At 35.1% G+C, this 13,247-nt stretch overlaps 1 protein-coding gene across 1 annotated transcript in view; it reads right to left on the bottom strand.

Moving 5' to 3' along the window:
• The window catches only part of smchd1 (structural maintenance of chromosomes flexible hinge domain containing 1), a 44,294-nt gene that overhangs the window by 8,259 nt on the left and 22,788 nt on the right, over positions 1–13,247 (bottom strand). The window contains exons 26-44 of the mRNA XM_052561843.1: positions 11,179–11,412; positions 10,520–10,665; positions 10,342–10,427; positions 9,641–9,759; positions 9,321–9,482; positions 9,119–9,247; positions 8,735–8,814; positions 8,217–8,374; positions 8,017–8,132; positions 5,530–5,591; positions 4,948–5,035; positions 4,722–4,853; positions 4,409–4,555; positions 3,573–3,699; positions 3,012–3,131; positions 2,822–2,907; positions 2,577–2,699; positions 1,194–1,375; positions 463–572 (exon numbers count right to left, since the gene is read on the bottom strand). Of these exons, the coding sequence (XP_052417803.1) occupies positions 463–572; positions 1,194–1,375; positions 2,577–2,699; positions 2,822–2,907; positions 3,012–3,131; positions 3,573–3,699; positions 4,409–4,555; positions 4,722–4,853; positions 4,948–5,035; positions 5,530–5,591; positions 8,017–8,132; positions 8,217–8,374; positions 8,735–8,814; positions 9,119–9,247; positions 9,321–9,482; positions 9,641–9,759; positions 10,342–10,427; positions 10,520–10,665; positions 11,179–11,412 (2,407 nt within the window). The remainder of the gene's footprint in view (positions 1–462; positions 573–1,193; positions 1,376–2,576; positions 2,700–2,821; positions 2,908–3,011; positions 3,132–3,572; positions 3,700–4,408; positions 4,556–4,721; positions 4,854–4,947; positions 5,036–5,529; positions 5,592–8,016; positions 8,133–8,216; positions 8,375–8,734; positions 8,815–9,118; positions 9,248–9,320; positions 9,483–9,640; positions 9,760–10,341; positions 10,428–10,519; positions 10,666–11,178; positions 11,413–13,247) is intronic.

The raw sequence follows: 13,247 nt of genomic DNA, 5'->3' as shown, positions 1-13,247 counted from the left end.
CACAATACATGTGAAGCTACTAAATGGGAATAAATCTATTAATAATAATTTGTCAAATACAGGTTTTCTTGTTTTGCATTTATTAATGTCATGAGAATTCATTATACTATTTTTCAGCAAGCACTAAATGAGTGGCAACTAGATCGGTTTATTAAATAATGAAATGTTATAGAGGTGCAGCAGGATATAACAGCTGTAAACACCAAATAATTCATAATAAATGACAGAAAGGAGTTTTACATTTTTATATTTGTTGTAAATGCAATTCTTTGAATTGTTCACAAAAAGAAAAGAATAAAACAGTATAGCAAGTTAAAGGGCTACAACAACTAATAACTCATTCTGGCTGTCATCTGGAGAACAACAAAGACACAGTATTAAATACACAAATCCCTTTCTGGGAAATTTTTTACATTTTTATTCACAATGGTGTTCATGTGTGTTTTTGAGCTCTCAAGTTACCTTTATTGCAGCCTTCTACGTGCTCAGGAAAAATGAGCATGTCTTTTACGAACACAGGATTGCCAATGGGACGGAAGAGAGGTAAGCCATTCCTGATGTGAGGCAGAGGCCTAAGACACATGAAAAAACATGCACAGAAAGAGAAAACATGTAGCTGAGACAAAATAAACGCAATAATCCACTCACTTATTGATAATTTAGTGTTCCTGTAGCTCAAGTGGTAGAGTATTGCGTTAACAAGGTTGGGGGTTCGAATCCCATGTTAGTAGAAAATTGTTTGCCTGAATGCAATTTAAGTCGCTTTGGATAAAAGCGTCAGCTAAGTGCATAAATTAAGTTTATTTATTTTATTAAAGAAATGCACGTACTGTATGAGAGTACTGAACTAAGTTGTCTTTCATGTCTTATTGCGCTTAAATACACACAAGTTTACATTAAAAACACACAAGTTATGTCTGTGAAAATAAACAGCTGGGAAAGAAATGGGATTTTTATTTTAAAATCCGTATGGCAGCAGCATTATTAACTTTTCTATTTTCACAAGCTTACAGAAAAAAAGGCTTATTAAAAAAAAAAAAATATTCATGTTTTTTGGGTTGGTAGATGCACCGGGGACTTTTATGAAAGGTCACCTTTAACTTGATTCAGTAAAATAACATTATAGACCTTTACAAAAAAAAAAAAACTAAAAATGAAAAAGCACACAAAAACAAAACGGCACGTATGAGTACCTGTCATTTGGTCTCCAGAAGACCGTCTCGAGGGGAATGACTTGCTGTCGTCCCTGTGTGTCATCATAGATTCTCTTGGCAGCAGAAGTCGTTTCAGTAACCACACAGTCCATGTCACCCAGAAGATGCCAAGAGATCACCTTCGCTGCAGCATCATCCTCCACCAGAGCCAGATGACCCACCTGCAAACATCACCACATCACCTCACACGTCTCTGGAAGAGTCCTCCGATTCTCATCATGTTGGGATGACCGTCCCCTTCACACCCAGACCCCAGTTTGACCGTTAAAAACCTCAAACACAAAACTCCAGATTTGTGTTGTTTGTTTGCTCCATGCAATTATTTAAGTGTTTTTAATGCATTATGAACATTTACATTTTATTATGCATTATGAACGTGATACCAAAACTCCCTATTTTTTTACTGTTTTCAACAAGAACAGATTTGTTATAAATGGGTAACAAATGTCACATGCATTTCAGATCACTATTAAAATAGTTTTGTTGTTTTATTCCTTGTTCAGTAACTGTACTGGGTTTAAGAGTACATGATTTGGTAAATCAAAATTATGGATGAAAGGCAAAATAAATTTGATATTTGAAGTCCTAATCATGTTTTAGTTATAAGATTAAAAAACAACAACATTTAATATTCAAATTTGACAAAAGTTCAAATTGACTTCTTTTTGGTTTGCTGTTTAATCCTAATCATTTGACTTTTGCCATTATTTAAGGTTTGTTAATTTTTATGACTTTTTCATAATTTGTCAACATTTGAGTTTTTGTCGTAATGACTTGGTCTCTTAGTTTTAACTTGTCATGAATGAATGTTAACTCAATATGTCAGTTGTCATAATGACATCATGTAAATTTTGACTTTTTATATCATATAATGACTTATGAATTAAAATAATGCCATTTTATGTCAGTTGTTTTTTTTTTTTTGGTCATAATTTTGACTTTTCATGTCACATTTTGTTTAAATTGTGACTATGTCATTCTTTTTAAATGACATTTTATGTTCGTTTCAGTATATGTCATGATGACTTAAGTCATAATTTATAAGTCATATGTCATTATTTCTGATTTTCCGAAGCATGGTATTTGTACTTATGTGGCTGAAACGGCTTTCCATAGACAACAGCCAGTTTAATCCGAATAAATGTGTCTCAGAGTTTCACAACTCAAACATTTAACCTCCTCTATCGCTCACACTGATAAAGCCCTCCACCATATGAATAACACGCTAACAGGCCAGCGCTGGGGTTTTAATAAGCATGAAACATTTCAAGTACTGATCGGAGAACAGTGTATTTTCCATCACCCTGCTGTGAAGGGACCATCAAATACAAACACTAATATAGGTGAAAACCGAATGCACACCTTTCCCAGAACCTGTGGGCTGCCTTTGAAAGGGTCAGAAATGCTGCATTTGCGCCGAGGCTGATTCTCTATATTGGTCAAAATGGATTTCTTGTCATGTATAACTTTCTCTATTGTGGATACCTGGACAGATACAGAAACAAAGAGACAAGCAAACACATGACGGCTGGAATTAAATGCATGCTTATACAATAAACAAACAGCAAGAAAACAGTTTGCATGTTAGAGTGCATGTACAGACTCACAGTGGTTAGTTCTGAGACGTCTAAACCACATTTCGTGAGCTCTGGTTTGAGCTCGTTTAATTTGTGTGTTGCATCTCGCACCTGACCTGCAGAGACGAGCACGTATACGAGTCACGCATGATCAGAGTAAAAACTAATGAATCAAATCAATCAATAAATAATTAACCAAACCAAAATACGCAGTGCCTACATTCAAGTTCAGATGTTAGTTGACCATTGGTATCAAAAAATTCCCGGTACATCAGAACGGTTTGGGAAAGGCGATCTTTCTTCTTACTGAGACTCACAACAACTTTCTGACGTTCTGCATCTGAAAGAGATCAAAATATCAAAAAGGGATTGCTTCACACCTACATTACAAATAACAACATCTCCGTAGTTTAAGAAAATTAAGTCACTTAGTATATAGTAAGAGTTCAAAGAAATAGTCACCTAAAAATTACATTTGTTTACTTTACTCATCCTCAGGCCTTAAAGGATATACTTATATATTTCATTTATTTACCATGCAACTGTTTAACTGTGCAGCAATAATAATTCAATAACACAGAAATACTGCTTGTCACATATGCCACATTACATTTTAATTATGACATGGATATTATAATTTTCTTAACTTATTAAGTATAGATTTAATTCTAGTTACATACAATACAGACTGATTTTGATTGGTTACAGCAGTTTTTTCACTGATCTCCGAGACAGTCAATAGTAATGTAAGTAATACTGGGTCGTGTGTCTGCTGACTAACCGTTGCAGAATCTGAAAGGCAGGCTATACGGAGCGATGGTAACACTTTTCTGATGAATCTCAGGACTGAACTGGAGGATGTACTCGGCTCCATCCACACCAGGACTGTTCTCCAAAAGTGCCAAATCCTACAGCACACACATTTTAAATTATTCATTTCGTTTGGGGTAAAGGTGTGCAGTTTGGATGAATCCATACAGAGGCCATGCATAAAAGCAAGGGATTTTACAAATTTATATTTATGCATTTGGAAGACTGCTTTAACCCCAGCCATTTTTTTTTGTCAAGTTTGGTTTGTTTTCATGCATCTTAACTCACTGAATGTTTATCACATCTTACAATCATTCAATGTTTTTTTTTGTTTTTTTTTGTACCGGTCCATTTTGTAATTTTTCTTTTTTTTCAGGTAACTTGTATAAATCTCTCAAACTTGAATGGGGTCTCTCTGCAAGTGTGTGTTTTATCTGAAATTTGTGTGTATGTGCGAAAGCTGTTTTGTTGTTTTGAACAAATAACCATTTTTTTGTATATTTTCACAAGTTTCAAATAAAAATAGTTTTCGTTGATTGAAATACAGATAAAAAGAAAAATATCTAAGATGCAAAAAAAAAAAAGTAGTAAGAAAAACAGTAAATTTGCTATGCGCTTTTGTCATTACTATTTGTTTTCTTTTTTAAAAACATATCTACAGTTTTTTTAGTAATTAGCTTTATTTTAAAAAAGGAAACTAATAAAATGACCAAAAATGCATATCAAATTGAGCAAATTCTAAGCATGAATAAATATTATAATAGTACATGAATAATGCTAAATGAAGACTGATAAACAAGCACTCACAGTAATGATTGTCTCGCCGTTAGTGAGGCTGTAGGACACACTTCTAGCTCCATTCTCAAACACTGGAAGCACCACGTCTCCTGTGCCTTTTACTGTCACGAGCACTTTTCCATCTAAACGCTCACCAGCAGCGTTACTGTATTGGTCCTGCAGAGTAAGAAACAAACACTAACTCAAGCTTTCTGCATTTATCTGATCTACATGATGTGAGAATACCAAAATGACAAGAAAAATGGCATGAAATGGATGACATGAAAGCTCAATATAGAAGAAAAATCATTTAAAGAGATAACTAGCGGAGACCGAAACTCACCATGATCTTCAGATTGAAGCTGTCCAGCAGTGTGCGATTGGTCCGATTGCTACTATTGGACACAACAGGAGTTGAAGGTGGAGCCTCGGGGGATAATTTCACCGCTTTATTGGGAACAACATTCAGTGGAGTCTAAAACAGAAACACACATGCATATCATGGAGTAAGCAATAGGATTATCAAGCTGCACATTCAACAAATTGGGCCAAATACGGTGTATTCTCACCTGCTTGCTCCACAGATGTTTGGTTTCGTCCAAAGCCAACACAAACTGGACAACATACTGTCCTGCAAGCTCTGGAATCTGCTTATCCCTAAAAAAAATACACAAAACAAAAACACAAGGGTCAAAAACGGAAATGAATGTACATTGTGAGTAATATTTTACACATGTGCAGCTGCTATTGTTTTCAATCAAACAGACACAGGATTTCATGATTTTTCTAAGGTTTCAGTAAATTCCAGTAAAGTAGAGAAATCAAAAACTATATTACATATATATATATATATATATATATATATATATATATATATATATATATATATATATATATATATATACACACACACACACACACACACACACACACACACACACACACGTGCCTTTCTATTTATACATGCAATAGCAATTTTCTAATATGTTTTTTGTGTCTAGAGGATTCAGAGAGTAAGGATTTCATTGTAGAGTGTAACTGTGTTTGCTTTACATATGACAAAAAACTCTTGATTAATTGATAGATATTGACTGATTGAGTTGTTATAAAGTAAAAAAAGGACTTATTACAGACGTATGTTGCTTTATTACCTGAAGCAGAAGCAGTCATCCTTTTCTGTGTCTTTGCGTTTACTACACTTCAGAGTCGAAGCCTGAGTTAAAACACAAAACATTGTCCAATTTACTCAATGTCTTGTCAAAATTGTATTTTATAATGCCTGTGCAAAAATGCCTGTTACATCATGTTATCAGTCACAAAGAGTGCTTAAGTGTTTTAGAATACTTCCATCAAATATAATGTAGCGTCTTTTAGATTTGATGCATCTACTTGAATGAGATTTTATTCTACCCCTCTTTTTTTCCTAATATTTAACCATTGACAATTGCATTCAACATTACAGTATAATTGACGGCTATTTGGCTGCTGTTTCTTTAAGAGCTGCTGCTGCTGAACGTCACATGCTTGTAATATGACTTTAATATGAAATGATACATAATATGATATAATATTTGTGAACAAGGGCCACAAAACCTGCAATCTGAATAAATAAGCTTTCCATTAATGTATGGTTTGTAAGGATTTTTGTATTAGAAAATCTGGACTCTGAGGATGCAAAAAAATCTAACTATTGAGAAAATCGCATTTAAAGTTGATCAAATGAAGTTCTTAGCAATGCATATTACAAATCAAAAATCAAGTTTTTAGGAAATGTACAAAATATCTTCATGGAACATGATCTTTACTTAATATCCAAAAGATTTTTGGTATAAAAGAAAAATCAATCATTTTGACCCATACAATGTATTTTTGGTTATTGCTACAAATATACCCCAGAGACTTAAGACTGCTTTAGTGTTCCAGGGTCACATATAAGATCTAAACAAACGATTATTTATACATTTATCAGTTTACTGTAGTAAGGATAAAAAAAAGGTGTAAATAACAAAATTAATTTTATTACTATTTCAGTGTAGTTACTCTTAAAATATTGTATTAAACATAAACGAGATACAAGATACAACAGCTTTTAGAAAAGCTTTGAAGACTTAAAGGGATAGTTAACCCAAAAAATAAGTCTCTTTCTTATGTATGTTAAACACAAAAGAATAGGACACAGGCGGCCGATCAGCACTGGAAATGCAGGGCTTCATGTCTGAGGCACAGATAGCAGGAAGCGATCGGCCGTTGGTGTAGTGACGCACAAATAAGAGTCTCTTTTCTGTGCGCACTAAAGCTGCACGAGCATATACTGTACCTGTCCACGCCCTGAAGATGAGTAGATCGTGAAGAGATGTTCAGATCAACTTCTCACGTGTTGGATGAGAAACTAAACGGACTAAACTGTGACAAAAGCTTTTTTTTTTTTTTGTAAAGTAGGACTTGCATACACGTTTGAAAAGCCAGAAATAAATGTCAGTTCTGTATAGGAGGATTATTTTTATTTGACCTTAAAATTACATCGACTTAATCTGATTTAAAAATCACCTGCTGTAGCACACTGAGAAAAAGTGCTTCATTCATCCAATTAAAAAATTTTAGGGTAATGATTCACATCTATATTTTTTAACTTGAGACAAGAAGTTATTTATTTTTCATTGGCTCAAGTTAAAAAATATAGATGTGAATCATTACCTTACATATTTTTTTTATTGGATGAATGAAACACTTTGCATCTTTGTTTTATTCGCACCAACATTATTTGATTTTAACATTTTTGAATAATCTATTTATATAGCATAATTTTATTTAGTCTGTAAATAAAGACACTGGCAAAGACCTTTTTTATATATTTAAAACCAAATGTAAAAACCAAAATACTGAATGCTGATTAAGAAACCTCTTGTTGAATGTGTGTTGATTGTGTTGTTTGGATTGTAGAACTATAAAGTTGTTGCCTTTAATTTCATATGGTTACAGTTAATCTTTTCATTTAAGGCCAGTTCTCTGTAGTTTCAACCCAATTCAAAAACAAAAGCTAAATGCTGATGTCTGTACCATCTATGTTTGTATTGAAGGCTACTTACTGTGCAGTTACTGGCGTTCATTTCAGACTGTCACGGTTTTTGTTTTCAATAGCTAAAAGCCAATTTGGCCAATTAAATACCAAATAAACATCTTGTTTATGCATACTTTCCTTTTTTCTTGTTTGTTGCTTAAAAAAAAAAAAAAAAACGGAAATCGGTATCGGCCAGTTTGCTTGTAAAAATCGGTATCGGAATCGGCCATGAAAAATCATGATAGGTGCATCCCTACAAAAGAAGATACCGTAAAGAATGCTGGTAAGCAAACAGTTGTTAATCCCTATTGAACTCCATAGTAGAGAAAGAAATACTATGGAAGTCAATGGGGACCATCAACCGTTTGCTTATCAGCATTCTTCAAAATATCTTCTCTTGTGTTCAACAGAAGAAAGAAACTCATACAGGTTTGGAACGACATGAGGGTGAAGAAATGATGACTGAATGAATGAACGAAACATGGATTGAATTGTGACTCAGATTATAATCTTGACTCGTTCTGAGAGACTTGGGGCTTGAAGCAAAGTGTCAAAATAAAGACTAGATCGGGTGACTCACAGTAGAGGGGGGATAGGAGCCTGAGACCGTGCCCTTCCACAGCAGCATCGAGAGGTTCGCCGGGCAGATGTTTCTCACCGGCGTGCCCTCCTCAGAAACCACCATCACCGTAAACACTGAAACATGACATGCACACTAATCTATACTGAACTTAAAAATATAATGTTGGCTCCACTAGGCTTATATGCATCCACACACACCTGGGAAAATGTCCCCTGCATTTAAGGTGGCAGCACTGTCATAGCTAACAGAGAGCTCGACGGGTTTGTTGGGGTCAGGAATCAAGTTTAGTTTTACTACAGGTCCAGGAATCCCCTTCCTGCCAAAAGAGCCTAGAAACTTCAAATGATGCACCCCTCTAAAGAAATAGAGAAAAAGAGACAGAACGTGAAAGACAGCGGGTTTTGTTGAGCATCATATCTGATACATCAGACTTTTATGGCTCATATACTGATACAGTGAGTTTTCCTTCGTTTCATTCAATGAGATACTCGATATGACTTTTATAAAACATTATGTCTGGATCATTGGAAGCGGTTAACACTGAAATATTACTAACAATTTCAAAATTATTCTTGCATTTGCTTCGTGAAAATCAGATCGATTGCATGGCAAAAAGACAAATACAAAGTTTGATCATGATGATCATTTAGAGGCCTGGGAAATCCATGTGTCAAATATAACACAGTAGGCTCTATAGGGTTCAGTATGTACTTACTTTGGACCACTTATAGTTTCTAATACGAAGCAAGCTTTTCCTTCTGAATCCACAGGCTGAGATGATATTAAAGACTTTATCTGAAAGAGACAGACAAAAAAGTCTTAAGAATTGCATTACTTCAGTTGAATAGTAGGGCAGTAAAATGTAAAATATGACAAGTTTATCTGCAGACCGCACAGTAGGAACTCAGTTTTGTTTGTTTTTTAAATTCCATTGGCATTTTTGTTCCATTGTGAAGGCATAATGCAGTTATAAGTTAACTGAGACTTGCTCATTTGTTGATTTTGATTGCTCCCATTGTCCTCATTTGGATAAAAGTATCTACTAAATGACTGAATGCAAGTGTAAATAAATCCACAGTCCTCTCTTTGCCCAAAGTACCTTCAGCTGTGGCATCAGAGGCTTCATCGTGATCTCAATGCGCTGGTCTGGTGAAGGGTTTCCCCATTCGTCACACAGCTGCACGACGAGCGGCGCGTCCAAACCCTGGCCGTTCACCACCTGCAGAGGCTACAGAGACCAGCTTTACTCAAACAGATCCCATCATGAAAGTCAGTGTTGGGGATGTGAAAATGTGACACACCATCTCTGGCTTCTCCAGCAGCTTTATCTGCACCGGAGGTCCAGCGGTGACTTCGACTCGCACAAATTCCTTCATGTCTTGATACTTAAAGCACAGCTCCCTCGGGCCAGGTGTTCCTCCTACGAACCGAACCCGGCAAACAGAAAACTGTCCACTGCTGGCCTGCAAAACAGCATACACATTCAAAACATGACTGGGGTGTGCATGCTGAATGACTGACAGAGAGATGAGAGATTATGTGAACTGTAATATGGCAGTAAAGAGGGCATCCCTATCAAAAACTGCTCATTTGCTCGTGTCTGTGGTTGTGTGTACAGTACCTGCCATTCAACGGCCAGAGCTGATTTATCCAGACCATCAGCAGACACACTCAAAGTCTTCACAACATCAGAGTTCAGACCGTCCGTTTTATTCCCATACTGATCAACAACTTCTACATCTGAGAGAAACACAGGTTTCAAAAACTGAATGTTTTCAACAAACACAAAACTGGTGAGTGATCTACAAATGGAGCGTCTGTGAAAGGACAATCAGTTTCAAAAGATATTACAGATGTGACCCCGGACCACAAAACCAGCCATAAGGGTCAGTTTCTTGAAATTGAGATTTCTACACAATCTGAAGGCTGAATAAATAAGCTTTTCACTGATGTATGGTTTGTTATGATCTGACAATATTTGGCTGAAATGCAACTATTTGTAAATCTGGAATATGAGGGTGCAAAAAATCTAAATATTGAGAAAATCATCTTTAAAGTTGTCCAAATGAAGTTCTTAGCAATGCATATTACTAGTCAAAAATGAAGTTTTGATATATTTATGAAATGTTACAAATATATTCATGGAACATGATCTTATAAAAGAAAGGTATAAAAGAAAAATCTATAATTTTGACCCATACAATGTTTTTAGGCTATTGCTACAGATATACCCCTGAGACTTAACTGAACTTTTATAAACCCACTACGACTCGCTGATTTAAAGTGAAACCCAATTATGATATACCTAAAGATGATACTTACATATGTTTCCAGACAGAATTTCTCCCATTTTGACAGTCGACTCGCTGAGGTTGACCCGCAGACGCTCGGGCTCATCTGGACGAGGCCTTCAGAGACACACACATGCAGAAATGTGCTTTTGTTTGGGTATATAACGAAAGACAGAGAGACATGTCATACATAACTGTGTGTAGCTTACACAATGATGAAGGAAAAGTTGACCGTGTGCTGGTCGTGGAAAGACACGTGGTAGAAATGCTCTCTCTGTGCTTGAGTCGGGACGCTTAAAGGAGGCAGTTTTCCCTGAGAGAGCTCTTCTGCGTTTATATCTGCTGTCCAATTCACCTACAGGACACAATATTACTTTCATCCTGTGCACAATATACACACTGCATGACAAATATATATCACACATAAAAATAAAAATAATAACAAAAAGTTGCATCCATTTCAAGTACAAAATTGTTTAAGTTAAATAACGGTGCAAATGCCAGTTATTCGACGAGCAAAAACATTAGTGAAAGTTGTACAGTGATTCTTTTGAAGGGAAATTCATTGAAATGCATATTCAATAAGGTCAGGTACCAATTTAATGTCAAAAGATGGTTTACGCTGGCACAAGCTGTTAGTAAAACTGTCCCTATGAAGATTTATAAATGCTACAAAAATTGTTAGCTGTTACTTTATGACACCCAATTCATTGATGAATGTTTACTTACGTGTATATTACGTATTGCGTATACTTCTAATTTATTTTGTGTGTTTTGTCATTAAAAGGTTGTCAACAAGGTTGACTTATTTTTGGGGCTGAGTATTACAGTAAGTCAGTGCAAACAGATTTAGTCACTGAAAGTAAACCTTAATCATCCCGGTGAGTTTTGGCTGAAGGGAAACCAGTCTATTGCCCTCATCATACAGTCTGAAGCACAGGCTTCCTAGCGTGTCTCCCGCCGTCCAATCAATGCGCTCGGCGTTCTGCAGCACCATGACATCATCGGAGCCCTCTTCCTGTCTGTAGATCTCCAAACGAGATATCCGTGAGCTGGGCAAGACGCGGAGCCGGCGTTCAACACACGCCACTGTCCTGTGGTTCTACATGCACAGAAACACACAAACAAACTATGATGCAAATAAAACAGCCAATAATACACTTTACTTTTATGAAAGTTTCATAGAATTTTAAAATGAGTTGAGGCATGTAAGGTCAATAAAAGTGTATTTATTAGGTAAAAAAAGACACATATGCACAGATGAATTATTAATTTGTAAAATAAATATGCTGTGGCTTTATACAAACAGCCCCTGATGCTGATTATCTAGATTTTATACGCATACTTAAAAAGCAAAGCAGACAAAAAACAATTACGAGCATTAATTGTACCAACACACTATTATTAAAAAATGTGAAAAACAAAATTTTACAAAATAGTTTAGCCACTACAAATCAAACTCTGAAATTTTAATTTAAAGTAGAAAAGGCAGACAATTTTTCAATACTTTATAAAAGTTTTTTTTGTCTCCTTTTTTTTTTTAAAGTATTATTTGCTTCTAATATCAGCCAAATTGAACAAAATTGATAAAAACACTGATGGCAAATGCTTAAAGTCACAAATATAATATAAATGCATGCCTATTAAATATGAATTAAATGCACAAAAAGCAACATGCATCTGAAAATTAAAAGCTAAAGATTTATTTCCATAAAAATTAGGGATGCACTATATTATCGGAATGATTTTGGAATGTAAACATCGGCATCGGTCTGATATATATACACAATTGTGCCGATAAGACAAATAACTCACATTTGCCCAGGGTGTGCTAGTGATAAGATCAGCGCTATGGTAATTTTTGAATTTTTTTTTACCTGAATGGTGATTAGATTCAATGTTTTTGATTAGTGGTCGACCAATATTTTATTGTATTTTTTTGACAGCTGATGCCAATATCTTGGAAAGCAAGGGGGCCGATAACCGATACAGAGCCAATATAACTTTTATTTTATTAATATTTAAGAAATTTGAAATCGTTTTACAATGGATAAAGAAATTAATGTGTAAAATAAACATACTTATATTTTAGACTACAAAGTATTTTCCACAAAAATATAAATATTTAATAAAAATATAATAAAAAGGAAGTAAACACTGTTACCAACAGAGCACTCCGTATTCTGGGAAGTTTGTGTGCATTGGGAATCACATTTTTCAAGTAAAGCCAGGGTAACCCTCATTTTACATACAGCACACAGTGAAAATGACATGAATAAGACACTGGGCAAATGCATAAAGCACAGCATAATTTGAAATCACGAGTTTAAAGTTTAGAGCATTCAATTCACATGGGACCAACCGTCACGCAGAGAACACATGATCATGCTGGATACACACTTCACAACCAGTTTCTGCGAAATTAAATGTTCATTAGTCATTCAAAGATTTGTTCAAATTAAATAAATGTGTATTTGCTTAATGCTGACGACAAACCAGGAAGTATTATAATGTTTGCCTTTCTATTACTAATAATATAAATCAATCGTTATAATACTTTCTGTATACATTAATTATTTGTTTAACCGTTCTACCTGATTATTAGACCGACTTCTATCTGAATTAGACAGGACTGCTAACAACGACAACTGACAAGAGAGAGAGTGTGAGCACTATGTGCACAAGCGCTGCCGCTCTCAATGCAATCAAAATAAAAGTCTCACCTTGAACACATCAGCCAAGCAGAAAAACTTATCGGCCAATGCCGATATTTGAAAAATGTCAGCTATAACCCGATATATCGGTTGACCACTATTTTTATTTGAACTGAGAATGCCCATCAGGTAAGGAGTTTTAATTCCTTTGGGGGCGCTGTTGGAATAAAATGAAAGTAAAATGCACAAATAAAATTAAGATTGTATTTCTGATTAAATAAAT

This window comes from Carassius gibelio, chromosome B7 (assembly GCF_023724105.1).
Source record: "Carassius gibelio isolate Cgi1373 ecotype wild population from Czech Republic chromosome B7, carGib1.2-hapl.c, whole genome shotgun sequence".
In the NCBI taxonomy this organism is placed as follows: domain Eukaryota; kingdom Metazoa; phylum Chordata; class Actinopteri; order Cypriniformes; family Cyprinidae; genus Carassius; species Carassius gibelio.
Note: the sequence above shows the minus strand (reverse complement) of the source record. Positions and strands in the feature narration are given on the sequence as shown.